Source organism: Dendroctonus ponderosae, unplaced genomic scaffold (assembly GCF_020466585.1).
Source record: "Dendroctonus ponderosae isolate FM_Combo_2020 unplaced genomic scaffold, Dpon_F_20191213v2 Dpon_F_20191213_5, whole genome shotgun sequence".
NCBI lineage: Eukaryota > Metazoa > Arthropoda > Insecta > Coleoptera > Curculionidae > Dendroctonus > Dendroctonus ponderosae.
The window spans coordinates 3,932,135-3,952,376 of record NW_026018715.1 but is presented as its reverse complement, the minus strand read 5'-3'; the positions used below and the strand labels follow the sequence as shown (position 1 = coordinate 3,952,376).

Here is a 20,242-nt window from a genome sequence, read left to right as displayed (position 1 = left end):
AAATATAACGTTTACTGACATTTTCAAATTGTAGATATGTTGCCTGTTACTTCTAGAGCTTTCTGGCCTTATCTTTCTTTGAGGACTTTCGTAAAACAGTATCCATAATTTAAAATAAARCTAAMAACTGTCTTGTCATTCGTAAACGTAAATTTGTAACGTTTCCTAATTTTTTCTGTTTTAAGAGTCAAAAACCAACGCATTCTTGGTCATTAAAGTTCCCTGTTTTCAGTTCACGTACTTCTGAAATTATGTACAATGTTTTCCTCATGTCATTTTTGTACATATCCCCATATGTATGGTTTTTGAATAAATGGAAACACAACACAGGCCAAAAAACATTTTTGCCCTTTCTGAGATAAATTCCCCTTATGGAATCTCATAACACTRTTTATATTGTACATAAGCATTTCAGAATGTTTCGCTCTTCTTTGGTATATTCAAACCACAGCGCCGCGTCTTAAGCTTCCATTATCCGTGTTTAAGCCTCATTAAAGCTCAACCTTAGTCTGGTAAGTCTTAATAGGTGTATTCCACTTTCACTTAAGAGATTATTTTAATATTATCTAATATAAAGTTGTTAGCAGCTGTTGTTTCCTTTATTTCTATTTCGATAATATATGCAAATTATTTTTGTCCCAAGAATATTGGAGGAAACTGAAATCTCTCGTCTCAGCTGACATGTAAGTTTATTCAGAATAGTTGTATTTGGTGGGGATCTGAACTGTTGCCATTTTTTCCTTTCTTTTCTTTTTTCCGATAATAATTTCAGAATTTCTTTAGCATGGTTATTTCTTTCCAGTTTACTTTTAATTTCTGGTGTGTTTTTCCATGCTGAATGTTGGATATCAGCTATTAGTTTTTCCACCTCGAAGTCTAATTGTTCTTGAGTGTACCGGTACTGCCAAATTAACTCGTTCTTCTAATGTTATTCTAAAACTCTTCCAGTCTTCTTCCTCATATTTTAAGCCTTAGGCTTGTATTTTCCAACTTAATTTTCTTGGGATATGGATGTCGAGGAGTCTTCCCATCTTTTGGGAGGTCTGCCCAGTGGTCGGCGTGTCTGTGGAAACCCGTCTCGAGCAATTTTTGCTACCCTGTCCATATTCATTCTAGTGACGTGGTCATTCCAGGCTTTACGACGCTTCCGTCCCCATCTGACTATGTTGTCGATCTCTATCTATCCTGCTATATTCCTCAGTATTTTAATTTCAGTTGCTCGTAGGATATTTTTGGTTTGACTGGTGTCTGCTCGGGTTTCTGTAGCGTATGTCAGTACGGGTCGAACGCAAGTTTTATAGAGCTTAGTTTTAGCCTGTTTCCCCATGTGTTTGTTGTTCCGTACTACGTCTCGTAGAGCACCTGCTATCCTGCTAGCCTTGTTTGCTTGAACCCTTACTTCATTGTCTCTGTGTTGACTGGAGGTTATTTGCACTCCCAGGTAGTTAAACTCTATTACCTGCTCTAGGAAATTATTATCGAGTGCGAGTTTACATCTGACGCGCTCTTTTGCGATTACGAGTGTTGTTTTGGTAGTGGATATTTACATGTTACAGGTCATAGCCTTGACATAGAATGCGTGCAAAAGTCTTTGAAGATCATCCTCGCTTTCAGCTATGATCACAGCGTCGTCGGCATAGCACATAATTTTTATTTTTGTAATGCCAGTTGTAAGTCTGTACCCTCTGCTCGAGTTCTTGACGTGACTAATTATCTCATTCATTATGATGTTAAACAGCTGAGGGCTTAGAGAAGCTCCCTGTCTAATTCCCGATGGCGTTGGAATTGCCTGTCAGTTTTTGGTTCATTAAGATGTGAGTCGAAGTGTTGACGTTCAACTGTTTGATAGTTCCTATAATAGCTTCAGAAATGTGTTTTCTCCTTAAAATATTGATAAGGTCGAACAGTTTTACTGGATAAAATGGCTTGGTGAGATCGGTAAAGCACATAAATGCGGGTTTTCCGTATTCAATGGCTTTTTCCACAATTTGCCTGATTATAAAGATAGCGTTCAGCGTCGATCTAGTTTTTCTGAAGCCTTGTTGTTCTTCTGGCATAACATCTTCTAGTCAGTCCTTTTATTAGCTAGACAGGGATTGTTTGGCTTTGAAATTATATGTTCGCCCAGAGTCAAAACAATCGGCGAATCATCCGAATTAAGCTCGAGGCTGTCTTCAATTTTCATATAATTGCGTAATACATTTTTAATTATGTAAAAGTTTATCAGGTCAGACATTTTTTTCGGATCTGTAGGCCAGTATGTAGGTTTGCCCGTTGAAACGACTTCCCATCTACGGCTCTGGGCCGCTCTTAGCAGTTCCCTTCCTTTAGTGGATCAATCCCCAATAAGTCTGGATCCCCACTGCGTTGTAGTCTCAGCCTACTATAAATCGAGTTCCAAGATTTTTGAAAAGTTCTTCATATCTTCCACATTTGTTGTTGTGTCTTGGAGGACTATACACACTAGCCAACGTTTCCTACAGAACAACTATTCTTGCTTATAATTTTCACTATCATGACTTGGATGTCTTCTGCTTCAAATTTATTTTCTTCATAATGAAAAATATTTTCTTTGATTATTACCGCACAAGTGCGTCAGTTGACAAATTTATCTGAATTTTTCTACCTTTTTGACGAAATTAGTATGGTCATTTAAGGCCCGTCCTTTAAGGCGGACGCATTATTACATTTATCTGGATTATACGCCTTTGTTAACGGCACGACGCAATAAAGTCCTCTAAGAAATCCTTGTCAATTTTCAGGATATTTATTTATTTGCTTTTCTCCTCAAACTCAATTCAATCCAATATAAATACATATTCCGTATTTTCGGTACAAAAACATTTTCAATATTCACCCATTATTAAGGAGCACCACGCATATAGATGGATTTAGCGTATGACTGTTTGCTTATTCTTTAGCAAATTTTCTTGTGATTCAAAATATGTTAGAAGCAATCTATCTTCCAATTTTTATAATAGAGTAACAGAGAGCTAAAAATTGAACGCACATTCCGAAATATTCAGGAAATCAAGATTCTGAATAAGTGCTAGTAATATATATTATTTATAAAGGAGTTAATTCTGTAATTGTAAGCTAAGAGACAGTGCATACGTAACAATTTTGAAACGTGAAATTGCAGCATATTCCTTATTCTATGCTCATGTCCAAGGGATTCATTATGAATAGATATAATTAAAATCCAGTTACGCTGTATTTTACAAGCAAAAGTCTCTTTACTCTAAAAGTGTCCCTGGGTATTTAGGTTCCTGTTCACCATATTGCACAAACTTGTTAACGAAGTGCAAATGTCCAGTTTGGGAATACTGATTGAAAAATTTGGGATTCCACTAAATGCTAAATGTTGGTTTTCACTCTTGCTCTAATGAATGTTTCGAATCTACTGATGGTAATAATTCAGCGTTACTCAACAATTTTATCTCGGTACACCAGGGTATGGACACATGGGAGTTAAGGTTTTCGGCCTGTCTTACTTAAGTTAATGAAACAATTTCTGGAGGGAATTCAGGTGTGACGGTTTCAAATGCTGTTCTGGAATTCGCACATTCCACTGTGCGGTGCTATAATTGTAAACGTGATGTCTTATATGTTTACTGATTTGTTAAATTAAATTGGTTTTGGATATTTTTAATTCAGCAACATGTAAAGAATATCGTACTTAATGAAACGAATGAATAAAAGCGATAGAGCTAGAGATGGACCAATTTCAAGATGTAGCCCCTTTGGGTAATATCGATTCGTATATTTATGACACACATTTTCACTTTAAAAAGTTTTCAAAATTACGCCGTTTTAAAATCGGCAGCATCATAATATTTCTGCGATAAGATACTTGATCGGTTTAGATACGGCCTTTTCGGCGTCTAGTACGTTTTCCCTGATATAATTATTTTTAAATTGTGGTTTTAGCTTACACCTAGGAGTTTTAATCAAATTTACTTGAACCATTCAGCAGTATTCTCACACCATTTCATTATCTTTTATGGAGGGTGAATCAAGTGATAACTCTACAACTACTTAAAAAAAATATTTCGGTTATAGATGTAAAACAACCGAATAATTTATCTGAACGAGGTGTGGCAATTAGAAGCATCTTTATGTTAAGTGCGTACTCCTCATTTAATGCTTTAATCATTTGTTTGCTTATTAGGCTGGCCCTACAGATTCTGTACCACTTTTGCCTCAAAATATTTTTCGAACTAATAATAATTTTGCTGAAATTTTGCAAGTTAATGTGGACACAAATAATCGTGAATTTCCTCTAAGAATTTTAGCATGGATGGTTAGTTAATAAGCGTTTTCACTTTAGTACTAACTTTTCCTTAAACTAGTTGTAAAATTAGATCCTGCGTCCTGCAACGCATATAAAAAAGTTTTCCAAAGAATTGATTTAATTTCCTTTGCCGAATTAATAAAATTCTGGAAGAAGAGTTTTGTATAAATTTTGGAACTAAGTTAAAATATTTCAAATACTGATTTATTAGTTAAAAGTTTAAAGAAAAGTTAATGGAAATCTATACGAAAAATCGAATTTTGCTTAGAATTTCGGTAAGGGACAAAGTAGAAAATTTGCTCTAATTGTGCTAATGGCAGACATTTGTTTTATAGATTTTATCTGCATAGATCATTGTACTGAAATGTTTTGTACATGAATTGTACAAATATGTTTTCTAAACATGTTTTGTCTGCCGAACATACAATGTTTATTTAGATTGATTTATCTCTAAAAAAAAAATAACAGACCTACAACATATAATAAACATTCGCTTTGTTTGTGTTGGCCATGCCTTTAATATGAAAGGACGCTGTGCCGGTATAACAAATGATTTCGATATATTTGGGTAAAGTAAATAAGCAGTTATTAAGTTTCATAAAAAATTTATTTACATGCTGTAAATTTCACTTTTCACCACATCAAACTTTTCTGAATTTATCTTTTGCAATATTTGTTTTTACCATCTTCCTCTGTGTTCGAAGAGTTAAGTAATACGCTCTATTAATAAACGGAATAATTGATGTGTTATTTAAAAATGTAAATTAAAGTTTTTTCCGCAACCATTCGTGCCGTGTTTCGTAGTTGTATGTTATAATTGTTTTTATACGCCCTTAGCGGACGATTATATGTTTCACAAGACTAAGCAGACAACCCCGATTTGTTTTCCTAACTATAAATCTAATTAAAGAAGTCGCTTATTAATGTCATTACTTTTAATTTATAATTATTACCATACATTTTCCATGCCTTGGTGCGAACTCAACAGGCAATCCGGCTGCCTGTAAATATTAAACTGATTATAAGAATAATTGCTACTGCTGAATCTGAAAAGGAGACTGCAGAATTTTTGCTAAAGAACCCGCAGCTGATCTTTCAGTATATATTGTGTTTAGCTGAAATCAAGCGGTTTATTTTGACGACACCAAATCAAAATATTTGATAAAACCCAAAAGAAAAAAAACCGCTCAAGACAAGCAAGCAATTGAACAGTAAAATTACACTTTATTAAGCATCTTATTTACATTGATAATTCCTAAAGAAGTACTTCGAAAAAATTATAAATAAAAAAATATATGTTTTGAAACTGTTGTGAAACGTAAAAACTGTCTCAAAAGGTTAATTTTTAGAGAGCGATTCCTGATGTTTTCCTTTCATCCTAATCTAATTCATTGAAATATATTCTGTTATCAATTATGCACAATGAGGTAAATATTTTGGTTCACTTTCACAGCAGTAATTAGCAGATTGCATTGTTTTATTTTGATGAGCAAGCTGATCCAAATGAAATCAGCACTATTGCAAACTCTGTTTCTTTTAAAGGTAGCAACCAGTAGGATTTTTTACGATTAGTAAGAGTGGCAAAGCGACCAGTAATTGGGAATCAATTTTTTATGAAAACCCCTATCTCCCAGAACTGTTCCTTTTTTAATTTTGCATTTAAATATAATCAATTCTTGTTGGCCTCCAAAATAAAGTCACCGCTATTTTCTGACTTGGCCCAGCTAGATTTTATTACGTGGTTATTCAAACGATAAAGTTTTCACGCAGAGGGTTGCGATCGTTGATGCACTTTTGCACACATTTTCTTTAATTTTCATTTCATTTAAGTTGTAGGCGCGGGTAAGCGCACTATCCTGTATATCTTAATTAGTCTACAGTTAAACTTCCAAGTGTTTTTCTGGCAATTTTAGATCAATTCTTTGCTTACTGTTGCATGTGTCCTCCGCAAAGCTTTTTCATCAAGTATGAGAATAAGGCAGAAAAGGCAAAAACCTTTCGTTGCAGAAATGGCGTTGTTTACCAAAAAAACTAAATTATTTCCGATAGCTACAGTTACCGAACGTTTTATTTTTCATTCGTGAAAAATGAATGTAATGCGATGCCATGCAATCAGCCCGATGCCATTTTCTAATTCAAACAAAGCATTTCTTGCTGTTATTTTTGCAAAATTGTATTTTTCTTTTGCAGTGTTTTTCATTTGATTATTTCGTGTCGTACGAGCTGTTTTATAAAAATAAAAATACATTATAGCTTTTGCCACTGCGATGCAAATGCAGACAATCCTGCTGTGAAATTATCCAATAAATAACGCGCTCTAGGGTATTTGCGTTTGTGGATTTTGATGAACAATCTGAATCCAGGAATTTGACTCGGATTGATCACGGACACATTTAATGTTGTTCGGACATTGAATGCGAAGCATGCATAGCTTTAGTCAATTTTTGCTTTATGATATTGACTGTTCTTATCTGTGAAGCGTATTATGCAAATGAAATAATCCAAATTCATTTGAAAGTCCTGACAAAACTCAGCAGATTACTGAGTGGTGCACATAAAAATCTACTAAATAATACAACACACTCTTCGAGCAAATACAAAAATAGATCAAAACCGGATACTCATTCAGGATGGTCGCTTAGATTTACCGGATGAAACAGTTGCATTATTATTAAGAAGTTTGAGACATTTTAATCCCATGGGAATATTCAGATATTCTTGGCGAATACCAATTCGTTATAATTTACATGAAAATGAAACACGTCGACTATTTGAAACGTAATTTATTTAGGCTTAGACTGAATGTCTTTTAGTCGCATTTAAATACGATTTATAAGACACTTAATTATAATAGCTCTTGTTGAAATTGGAAAAATGCAAATAACTGAAAGTAGTAAAGATTTTTTATTTTTTTTAATGTCTGCCAGTCTCTACAAATAAGGCTCCAATCTAATGATCTAATGATGCTAAAAATTTATTCCAATGCGAAGATCTAAAAATGCGAGAATCAGATTACATAACATAATTTTTAGGAAAGTTTGGATATTCTTTTACACCAATGTCAATGAAAAAGTTTTCTATTGGCTACACCATTAAAGTTATAATTTTTCAACTCTAAACATCCAATGGAATAGATGAAATGGGGATGCAGTTTAGGGGTCCAAGCGAAAAACGTTGGCGGAGCTGTAGATAGCAAAGAAATCTAAAACTTTAGTATCTAACACTTTTCGAGATAATCTCAAATTTTYCGRCAAAATTACGAAAAGCAGATTTTTTGCTGTTTTGAATTATTTCATTTAAATGAAGATCTGTAAAAATATGCCTTTGYTAGTGCTGAATAAGTATGCATTTTTTGAAGGTTAGAAGACGAGAAGCGAGTTMTGTACAATTATCGGAAAAACAACCCTGACCTTCTACGAATAACTTCTTGATGTTTTTTTTGTATTTCGCAAGTGGCTATTTTGAAAACCATTAAAATTACTGTCTATTACTTTACCATATAAACCAAACTAAATTATTTTTATGTCGATAGATCAAGTTTTAGTTATGTCAGCATGGTCTGTTTGCTAAGGTATTAAGACAATGCAATCAATTACTTCTTTCTCTAAGAAACTATGCTGCTTGGGGGATGTTTAGTTACGAAATGTCGATATGAGTTTTTAATTTATTTTATTACTTCAACAATACGCAAGTGTTCTATAAACCAATTATTGCAAATAACATTTTTGAAATCGAAAATCCTGCTCTTGTGTGGAAACATAAGACAACAAAATGCACGCAATATCAGTTCTGCTGCTGACTTACATTCATGGAAATATTATTTTTTCAGCATTAATATTGCGCAAATAGAAAAAAAGATTCAGGTCTAGCATAAGGGTAAATATTCAATCAAGAGAAATATTCGACAGAAAGATATAGATGCATAAACATAATGCAGCAAATATATTCAGCTATGTTAGTGGATATCTTTTGAAAGCAATCGTATTAGTGTGGAATTGGCATATCGTTTGACTAATGTAATAATTGAGAAACAAATATGCAACCAGCATATTTCAAAGTTTTCCGAAAACGAAAAACATATTTATGAAAAGTTAATGTCCGCCTCACGAAGCATTGATTCAGTTTGTACAGCACGGTCCTTAAGTAATGAGGAATCAAAATAATGGGATTTACACAAGTTTCGATTAGGAAAAATTTTCTTCTGCATGCCATACATGACTGAAAACTTCTTTTTGTAGACATTAATGTATTCTGATAGTGCTGCAAATTGCGCAAAAGTTGGTAAAGTTGGATTTTGGTAATGAAAAAACTGCGGGTAAATTAGATTTTTGCGTGTCGACTAAGTGTGTGTTGTTTGGTTATTTTTCTTTAAAAAGTTTTAATGGAAAACCACATTAAGAATTTGATTTCCAAACATTTCCAATGTAGTTAATCAATCAATAGATAATTTCGACGACTTAGAACATTTAAATTTAGTAATAACAATAACGTAAATACCTAATTTGGTAACAGACCACAATGATTCTCATTGCCCTTAGTAAAATGTCTTATTTCTTAAATATTAGTGTTTGTAGAAATATTTACTTCGGCCTCTTCTGTCTTCTTAACAAACTACTGGATATTCGATACTGAACTACAGCATTCAAGTGGAACAAATACTTTAGTTTCTCCATTTTAAGCTATTACAGATTTTTTACTATTAAAAACAACTTACAGATGTCCCTCAAGGGACAAGACTTTTGATATGGTATTATTGTATACAATATCTAAACAAATAAAAACTACTCTATAGTAGGCCTGGGTAAGATTGTTTTGAGTTGCGACTTGATGAGTTATAACTCTCGCGCCTCACTGCGCACTTCAAATTGCGCTTGTGGCGGTATAATTCTTAAAATCAGAACTTTTTTCCTTTCAAGCAAATTTTTAAATAGTTGAAATTTCGTTTCATTTTTAAATTATTTCTTCGCAGTTTTTTGGTATAGTCAATATTTTTTGAAAAAGTTAATTAATTCAGTTATTTATTTTAGTTTTGGCGTTGTGCATTAATCACTACAGCTTACTGAAATTCAGGCAAATATAAGTGGCTCTAAATTTAAAATTAAATTAGTGAAAGATGGGCGCTTGGAGCGTTTTTCGTTTAGTTGTTGTTGACTTTCGTTAAGTTGGAACGTGAAATTTGCCTTTAGACACATTTCAATGCGACCAGGTACTTTCTACAAAAATGTCAAAAATAAACAATAAAAAACAGACAAAAATCGAACTGCCAAGCAAAGAATGAATCCTCGAAAAGGCTAACATGCAATAAATTAAATAATCATGTTTATTTATGTTTATCAGTACTACGGTGTATTTTTCTTGCAAAAGGCGTATGTATATTCAATTTTCTATCGACAGTGGTCGAAATTGATCGTTAATCGTGTAAATCGCGTTCTTAGATACCATATATAGAATCATTGTGGCCGTTATGGCAAGTGTGGTAGGTTGTGAAAGTATCGTGAACTTTTCAAGGATTGATGCGTAGAAAATGGAGGATGGGACGCCAGCTTGCAGAGCTGGTAAGTATAATTTCTAATCTAGAAATCTTTTAGCTTGAACTAATTTGAGTTTTTCAATAAGCATCTGAAGTTCAATGGATTATTTTTCTTGCAAATCCACCGGTGAGTTATTGTGCCAGTGTGTTGAGTTGGCGCAACAAGCAATTTCCGCAACACTGTGCCAACTCCTAAAAATTCACTGAGTACCTAGTCATGCCTACTCTATGAGCTACCTAAAGTTCACATATCAAAGAACCCAATACACATTGTGAGAGAACTACGTAACATATATAATCGCTATCTACAAGAACAAGACAAAATTATATATTAAATATTCTGCAATATGCAGATGACACTGCATTGATTTCCCATGATAAAACCAGACACAGAAACTTAACTAGAAAATCGCATAAAAACAATTTCAAATGATTCGATCGAAGGAAAATAATATCTAAATATCGTGAGTTTTTCTCACTTAAGCACTGAAAGTGAGAAAAACTCACGATGTACACTGCAATATCATCATGGATGCGGGGACAATTTAAAGGCGCACAACAAGCCTGTCTAAAGATTAGCGTGCTTGTCGATTATGAGATTTCATTCGAGACGTGAATTCTTGGGTAAAGCAAATACATTGTGTGAAAAATAAACTATGAAATGTTTTGTTTGAAAAATACCGTTTGCATTCAAATGTACAACCTTTGATTTATGAGCTGGCGTTTAATAAATGATTAATTTTTATTCCAACAGACGCCAAACTGGATTGAAATGTTTTCGCCTAACATACATTGAGAACAGGCGAAGAAAATGTGGTTTACGTATTTACAAAAAACTTCGGATGCGGAATGGTTAAAAATATTTAAAAATGAACGCGAAGTAGCACAGGTTGAATTCGAACTGTACTAGTGCTACTCGACGCTATTGCTTAGTTTGAAAGGTTTAAAATTCAGTAAAGAGACTAAATAGACTGCCTTTCAATTAATTGAACTTTTCTTCAAATTGGTTTAAATAGTTATGCAATTAAATGCATGTAATTGCCACAATAATATTACAAAGTCGCTATAAAGTCGCAACCGCCGTCTTTTTATTAGGAACAATTTAAAGAAATTACCTAAACTCGGCTTAATTTATAGGCAGTCAAGTTTTCCCCTGCAGGAATTTTACAGAAAGCTGCATCCCTGCGGCAGTCGATAAGGTGAAATTTAGATTCGGTCCTTAACGATTAGAAGGTTGGTACACATTTGGTGTAGCAAATTGGTGTTTGTTTTGTAATTAAGTATAAGTTTATGAGATGGAACTCGGCGGATACGTGCAGTTCGAAGATTCGAGATTTACGACTTTAATCTCATAGCAGAAAGTTTGCATCGGATTGGAGCATATCAAACTGTAAATCGAATAAGCGTCGTTTGCAAATTCAATATTCTTAACGAAGAGCTGGAGATATAACCAGTCGGTCCCATCATTCATATTATACATGCAGTTTAGTCAGAAGAGGTTGTAATATAACGGAAATTTCGTTTGCCATAACCTTTGTGAAATTTTATTGATCAATTTCATTTTGTTTTTTCTATTAATTCAACGATGTTGAAAGTGATGCATTTTTCATGTTCTGGTCAACCGAGAAAACTTTAATCATTTAAAATCGGATTTCAACGTTTTAGCTAGAAGTAAGGCAGTCTAGACGGATGCTGGGTAAATTCAAATTAAATAAGCAGAAAAACGTCCTTCCAAAATGTGATTACTTGAAAGAATTGGTAAGATTTACTTGTTACATAAACATCGTGTCTAATAAGCGCGTTAAAAGCCCGCACGATGGGGTTCTGCTTTTATTTATTCGCATCAGATGCTGTTTCATTTAGTTTAGTCCGAAATTAGACCAGCTAAGTGAAAGTAATTAAAGGATTTGAAATGAAATTACCTTTATTGGATGGCAATTAAGAAAAATAGTCGCGTTATTTATTTTGTGGACATAAACAAGATGAGGATTTGTCTACGCACATAAACTGCGTAGGTGTGGCATTAAATAAAATAGGTACATTAGATAAGAAAAAAGTTTTCATAATGGTCTGAAACTTTTCGTATTATAAATGGATTTGTCCTTCACTACATGGACGGATTAATTTTGCAGTTTTTTGCCGGGCAAACGAGTTTTTCTAAAACCCACTCAATAATTAAAAAAGTTTTAAATGTATCTCGTACTTTTTCAGATGGTTTTATATTTTCGGCTAACGAGATAACCCAGACGATAGGTAATTTGAAGGAATATTTGCTGATTATCCTTTGAACATGCGAAAATAATATTACGTTTTCAGTTCCAGTGCCTGACTGCGTAACTTTTATTAAAAGGGAAGCTTACAAATCGATTAAAGTATTTCCAACTAAAAATTATTTTCATATAAAACTTTCTCGATTGTAAGTCTAAATTTTAAAAGTACACAGTATGAAAAAATGTAAAAATACATGTACATTTTCCTATTTTATAAGTTAAGACTTCAGTGTAACAACTTACCGAATATTGCCTTTATTTGTACTGTACTTTATGTGGTTGCACAATGCCTCAAACATGCCGCTTGTGGTTGTAACATATCGGCAATCAAAAACCTGTAACAAAAAATAAGCTAGTTTAAAATTACGATTTAAATGGAATTATATTTAATACTATATATAGGTACATTTAGATTCAATTAATCAAGATAATTATTGCAATTATCGTTCCCCTGAAGGGTATTTACTAACTCATATAAGTATCGATTCCTAAACTGCAGAATTTGAATATTTTAGTTACATGCTGAAAAAAAACTGCAGGTTACTTTAATACATGTGGCTCAGTTACAACCTAAGGCTGGAGAGGTGGAACTGGTCAGAATATTTACGATCTTATATTAGCGAACAGAAACACTTGAAGTATTCATTATGAAAGCAAATCCATGGCAAATAAGGCGAGAAAGATGCATTAAATTAATGCAGGTACTCAAAATTTAAAAAAAAATGTAATAAACATCGAAAAGGTTTCTGCGTGAAAAAATAATCTGTCTCGTCGAAACTGATATTAAGTATTATAAAACTTTGAATTATGAAATTGTTAAAATATTTGGCATTACTAGTCAAAACTGATATAACCTAATTTTTGTTCAAACTTTTTATTGTTTGAAGAGACGTGAGTGTATCCTAATAAAAACTGTCCAATATTTGAAATTCATGTAGATCGCTTTTTCGTGTGCTCACCCGCTAGTTAGAAATTTGTCTTATAAATTGCGTTCGTATATCAAAATAATTAAATCTATTTGTTTTAGAGCGTATTGCTTTTATACTATCTTAATTAACAAAATTTAATACAAACATTTAATTTAATAATAAAGTCAATGCAACGTCTTGAAAAAAGCCTTTAAAAACAAAATTGACTTTTCTACTATGACGTGATGATTACTGCAAATTTGCCGTTAGTTAGATTTTCCTAAGGATTGGTCAATATAATCGGAAAAATAAAATTAGCAAATAAAAGTTTATACTTTAGCAGATAAAAAAAATAAAGCTCAGAAAAGATTCAACAAACGAAAGAATGTGGGTGTTCTCATTGGAGCTAATTTATTATACAAAATATTAGAAGCAGGAAAAAGTTGTTAAGGCAAACTCAGTGAAGACATCAACGACAGTGTACAATTTCGTTTAAGAAGATGAAATCTACACTTCAAATGATACTTTGCTCAAGTTCTGATAGATTGAAGAAACACCGCATGTGCAACTATTGTGTGCAACAGAAGGGCAATACTGTGAAAATAATGTTGTAGAAAACACGATAAGGTATCGGTTGGTAGATATGCAGATAAATTGACATTTCTGCCGAGCTCTAAACAAAAACTAGGAAATTCTAAATTATTCTTATTATTCTTATTGATGACATTTCGGAAAACTTTAAAATTTTTTGGTAAAACGCCATCATCCAAAATTGCATATAATTTTAATTCTTATATATTTTCCTGATTGCGTGTAATTGTTATTATATTCTTATCTTTAGGTTACATTATATTCTTATCCTGGGTATCAGTCAAAGTGTGAAGTAAAAAATTTTAATATCGTTTATTTCATTACGTACGTTTCGACGAGACAACAGCGCCATCAGTTTGTGTAAATTTTAAATTGTTAAACAGTTTATAAGGAGCATTATTGTTGAGTTTTTGTGTAATACAGGGTGTTTTTATAGCTCAAGGTAACTCTGTTTTTTAAACTTCCTATATACAATTAAATGATTTGAGGAACTGGAAGAGTCTAGCGATTTCTGCACCAAGTACTAATTTTATAATATTCATTTACAACAATGTGGAAGCTTTCATTGATTTTACATGAACATAGCAGAGAAGAGTATTTTGATATAATTGTTATATACAAATTATTGCTATGAGGCATGTCGCCAATTCATACGAAAATATTGTTATAGATATTCAGATAAGCAACTGGCCAATTTTGGCTGAACGTTTCTGACGATTGTGAGAAGCAAGTAATTGCATGAGGTTAATATAGCAACTTTGCAACGCATTGGAACTTTTCATCATCAACGCTCGCAGTAGACTTATTCTAACAGATTACTAAAGCAAACACATTAAATAATTTTTCGGAGCAGAATCTTCCAAAATAGTGTAAGCTTCAATTTTATCTGACGCATTTTCTAAACGTGAAAGTGTATAAGGCTTTCAAAAGCTTCTGTGAAATTGCACTGTAAACACAAAGTTTACAAACATCGTTGCTTATTAATAAATGACCAACTTTCCTCGGTTCTGCTTTTGTGGAGTGTCCGGAGTGGAGTTTAGCTCAGCTAATTGAAAGTAGCCTCGATCCGGCACCTAAACTCTATAAGCTGTAAACCTATACGTGATAGATTATCAATGGACCATCACTCAGCCATAAGTTACTGTTTGCACTCGTGGTTTGCATTAAATCGGTGCGTTTGGTCTTATTGTTAAATCATCATAATTAAAGTTAGGTTTTTTTGGCGTGAGTTGAACTCGGGTACACGAAATGAAAAATTTAATTTCCTACAGTGAAATAGTTTGGCGATTAAATCAACAGATCGATCAGTTGGAACTGCTAGGATTTCGGATTCCTTATATGAAAATCGTTGTTTTCCTCGTCGACTAAAAATGTGCAAGCGCAAAAAAAGCAAATTGAAACTTTCATAGCTTGTCAAAACCTTCACAAAAATTCTCATGGTTATACTTTATCAAGGAAATTTAAATAGAAGTGATGTTAATTGAAGAATCTTTGACTACTGCAGCATGTTTTTTGGTGCTTTTGTGGCAAAAAATCATAAATGGACACATGCCCTACGGCTTCGCGCGTTATTTTCTGAAAGTTTAAGGTTCGTGTCTATTGTGGTATCGTTATTACACAGCATGATTAAATTCTTCAGAGGACAACGTGCAAAGTTGTAAGAACGCAAATTGCAACACGGACAATTTTATCTAAGAGCGGAGGCCTTAAAAATGTGTTTAATTATATTTCGGTTGTTAACTGTGTTATTTACTCAGAGAGAAAAGGACTTACCCAACTCGAGTCAAAGATTATTATTCTGATCCTGTAAAAGATACATTAATGTCACTTAGAAAAAATGCACTCCGAATTGCACCTAAAGTAACAGCGTTCAGGAGTTTAAATACCTCTGTATATTTTAATTTGAAATGCTCTTCATTATGGTGCCACCCTTTTTTAACATTTATATCTAACAATATAATAACATTACAAAACAGCTTTTCTACTACTAAATTGGAATTCATCTCTAGCATCTATGCTTTGGTTGTTTTTTAGTTACTTTTTAATGCCAGATACGGTCGAAGTATATTGAGCACAAAAGCATCCTAATCACTGCTTAATTCCAGTGCGATAGCGATTTGCGTGCATCCAATATGCACGCAAATATACTCTTTAGTGAAATTAATTAATGGTATAGCTGCAGTCAAATTACCTGACTAAGAAAGCAAATAAGAGGATTATATATGCTCAATAGAGCTAATCAGCAATTGAAACGTACTACACTTTGCATGACAACATCCGATTCAAACCAGCTAAATAATGGACAGAATAATATTATAGATGTTTGCGAATTCAAACTGTTTACTAATGATTTATTTTTTGTTTTGTAGTTCTTCTTGCAAGGAAAGCACATAAAAAGTTCAAAAGAACAACACGAAAACGGTTTTCAAACCAACAAGAGCAATTGAACCCGCTGCTGGGGCTCAGTCTACAAACAGGCAGATAATTCTTCTCCAGCAGATAGAATTACGCATACATTTCCGCAGCACCGGGTTGCATAAATACAGCAGTAGCATCAGTTGAAATTTTAATTTAGTTTATTTGAATTTTTTATTAGTTTTATTTATAAGTTGCCCATGATTAGCTCCTGATTACCATGATTTTTTAAGTTTAACCTATTTAAGATGCCCATGGCGAGGGTGTGATACAATGGCATACCGGGGCTGTAGCTGATGCAATCTTTAGATGATTGCAAGTTTTAAAGGAATTCCTGGACACTTACAGTACAAATGGACGTTTTTGGTTCATAGAAATTCAACATTAACTGGGATCGGGGGTTCCGAGTGTCTTCGACAAGATTTTATCCTCCGGCGGCCGGGCAATAAAAAAACGTTGAAGAAACAGTCATCAAAGGGAAGCGAGGACAGCAACTTCAACCGTTACCTCATATTATTTGATAATGTTATAACCCCAAAAAACGCTTCATCCGATATGTCGTTACCATGCGCATAAAAGAATACTGTATAGTTATATCTAATTTAAGCAGACTTCTCAATCAGATATATAAGTAAAATTATCAATTATCGACTGGTCATAAATAAATTCCACCCTATGTGCTTAATCTAATTAATAACAGAATCAATTGTCTTTGGAACAATTAAATTAATCGCCTATATCGGAGATATTTATGGATTCCTTTGTGCTTTATAACTGAGACTAATTGATCTGATAAAACTGAAAATATGCAGATTATTTAATTAAGATATGACACTAAATGGGAATGCTAAAGGCGAACTGAAATTGAACTTTGATTTGTTATGAAGAGTTCCACGGCATGAATTAATTAGGAAGAAGACGGCTACAGGAGATTCGAACGTTTCTGTAACAAATTATTAAATATGATGCGTAATGAATACCAGAACGACAGGCGGAGTTAAATAGGTGCCTAAATCAATAGAATCATTTTGGTAGGTTCTGAAAACATTATTTTTCGTAATTAGTTTAGGAATCTAGTGGATTATTTTAATATGTTAACATTTTATCAATGAATAATTTTGGAAAATATTAACTATAGTTATATTTAATTTCGTTTGCTCATTTCACAGCATTCCCACTCTGTAAACGCCCCAGCTGTAAACATCGTTTTGCAGATTTTCTTGGGATAATAATGATTCGCTTGGGATAAAACTTTTGATATATTAGAACTGAAGCTGTTGCTCAAGATTTCTAGGACAGTTGTTTTTTGTATATCCTGAAAAATACGGACTAAGAATACACGTGTTTTTGGCAAAAACTTTCGGAGTTGAAGGGACAAAAATTGCACTTAATTAATTTACATCCAGTAATCAAAAATGTATCCGATGTTATTATTTTCACAAATAACCAAATTGAAGAACATGAATATAAAATAAAAAGGAAACTCTTCGATATTCAAACAATTGCTTTATCCTTTTCTGATTCTGGTGGACGTTGGATTCAAGTTAAACAAATATATTTTTTATATTTCAAAAACTGTTCCTGGAATTTTAACTAAATGTGGCAACATAACTCAAAATTTGAATAGAGATATTTTCTAAATTAAATTATTTTAGAGTTCCGTGCCTACTGCCAATGGTAGTGATTACGTAAAATAAGAATTTATTTTTTAAACCGATGTCACTGATTTTCGAGCTTGATATTAGAATTATAGAGATTTGCAAAAAACTCCGTTCTCCAAGAATGAAAACAAATTTTTTTGAAACACTAATCACTTCTTTCAAATATGCATACGAAAACGTCGACATTATCTTTACTGGCCTTGTATTTCCTGAACGAAGCATTGCTGGGCAATTATTCAAAAAAAGAGGTACAATTTAATAATATTTGAAACAGAGTAACATCCAAGCAAATATATAAGAATAATGTGCATCAGCATGCAGAAAATCATTGAAATCTAAAGCGATATCATGTGAATTCGGGCAAATATCAATTACAATTTAAATATATGTAGATCAATGTATAATATCGAATGGTGCAGTTAAAGATAGTCTGACCTGCAAACTAGTTTACATTTTTTTGTTTAAAAAAAAATCAGGTTTATTCTTGTAGAACGTCCATTTTGCATGAAGTCGTCAAAATAACTAAGTGTTTAATATTGAATAATTCTGAAGCAAATTTGATAAATTAAGAAACATCCATATGAAAACGACATAGACAAATCACAGTTATCTATGTCAGACGTCCAATAAATAATTTCATATAGCACTGACAGCTTAATAACAGCAAAACCACTACATGTAACGGCTTGTGCTAGATGAATAACGTGACACATTTTTTATTTCACATGGGGGACAAAGAAATTGAGGTAAAGATGTGGAAATGAGCTCAAAACGACCAAGTCCTAATTATTGCGTTGGTTCTATGAATTGGTATGCTGGTGTGATCAAGAAAAACGTTCTAAACTGTGAAAATATCTATTTAATAGTTGGTATTTGGAAATAAATCTCACAAGCAAAAACGAGCACGAAGTATTACTTGTCTAACTAAAATTACTCCTTTAATTTTACTGTTAAATTATGAGTTTTCTAATGTAATCCTTAATTTATGCTTCCAGGTTACAATGTTTGTTTTATGCTAGCCAAAGAACAGCAAGGAAAAGTTTTTATTATAGAAAAAACATCATCACATACACACTTGAAATACGAATTGGACCCTTTGTAAAGTTTTAAATATTTAACATATTTTTTCAAATCACTTTGACTACCTACTAGTTTAGCTTACAGATCGTGAAAGCTAACAAACAACAAATATTATGAAAATTGAAGAATTAATTGCAATCGTTCTAATGGAAAGTTATTAATTGAAAAATATTTAGTTGGTAACTCCTAATATATCATATAAATTTTATGTGTGTAATTTAGAATGTGTTCTTCCAAAGTACTGAAATACAATTTCTAAGCATCAAATAGTTTAGCTCCGATCTCGTGTCGTCTAACCTGAATATCCCCGTGTATATTGAGACACTAAAACCACGCATGCTACATTTGAAAATAAAAATTCACAAAATAAAATTAATAAAAGTAAAAGTTTTTTATAGATGAAAAATCTCCAGATTTCTCTTCAGGAACTAGCCGCTGCTGCATTCATTGCCGGAGTTCTAAGTAAAACGTCGCATTGATAAATTATTAGCCCATATTTAGTTCGGCCAAAATCTGGTTTGAAAAAAAAATGCAAATTTTTTTCAAAAAATGAGTAGCTAAATGAGAAAAAAACTATGCAAGTATTTTGAAAAAGCTGCTTTTCTTTAGAGTTTTCTTTTCAACTGAAAAGGACATCTTTACCATGAAGAAAGGAAAGTAAACGAGAACAAAGCCTTAATACTTAGTATTTTGACAAATATGATGGCAATTTAAGCAGGAAAGCCAGTCAACTCAATGTTGCCTAAATAATCCCTTGCTCGCCGTACCATTTCATAACAAGAAGTGATTTTACATTATCGGATGGAACCAGCAACAGAAGACATTTGAGGAAACACATTATCGTTATTTTGTTTTCCATTTTGAGTTCGCTTTCGTTGTCTGTTTAAAACGCATTCCATAATGCTGTAAAAATATTCAGACATTATTTGCAAATTGGTAAATCTATAGAAATATATGGTTATTGTAGTTAAAAGCTAGTAAAAAGGCAAAGTAGTAATTACATGGTAAAACTCAATGTTAATAGTTAATATGTGTAATCATTAAAGTAAGTTAATGGAGTGAAACAATGCATGCAAAAGCTTACCAAAGAATATCTCTCTTAAGTTTGTATGCTTATCATTTTCAGGATTTATATATGAAATTTGTTAATTATAAATCGTTTCATTCTGGTGGAAAAAAATAATTTTTATTCGCTCTCTTCAATGTCTAGCGGCGATTGAGCTGAATGTCAATCGGGGAGTAGAAAGTAGGTACAAAAGAAACACATACAATTGCTTTAAGCTGAATATGAACAAGGGTGATAATAAAATATGTAGACATTTACACGTGCACGCATATTTGTTAAATATTTTTAATGTACCTGCAGACCGACAGATTGAAATATCAGAATTTCTGAGTGGGCTAATAATAATTAGGCAGTGGCAGGCAAAACTTTTCTATAGGCTGCAGGTAAAAACGAACAACGAAAAATTATATTTTACATTAAAATATAT

At 32.7% G+C, this 20,242-nt stretch overlaps 1 protein-coding gene across 7 annotated transcripts in view; it reads right to left on the bottom strand.

Moving 5' to 3' along the window:
• Window positions 1-20,242, bottom strand: part of LOC109546644 (nitric oxide synthase) — a 126,721-nt gene that overhangs the window by 34,275 nt on the left and 72,204 nt on the right. For all 7 annotated transcript variants that reach the window (XM_019917681.2, XM_019917676.2, XM_048666335.1 and 4 more), the window contains exon 4: window positions 12,338-12,429. In XM_019917681.2, the coding sequence (XP_019773240.2) occupies window positions 12,338-12,429 (92 nt within the window). The remainder of the gene's footprint in view (window positions 1-12,337; window positions 12,430-20,242) is intronic.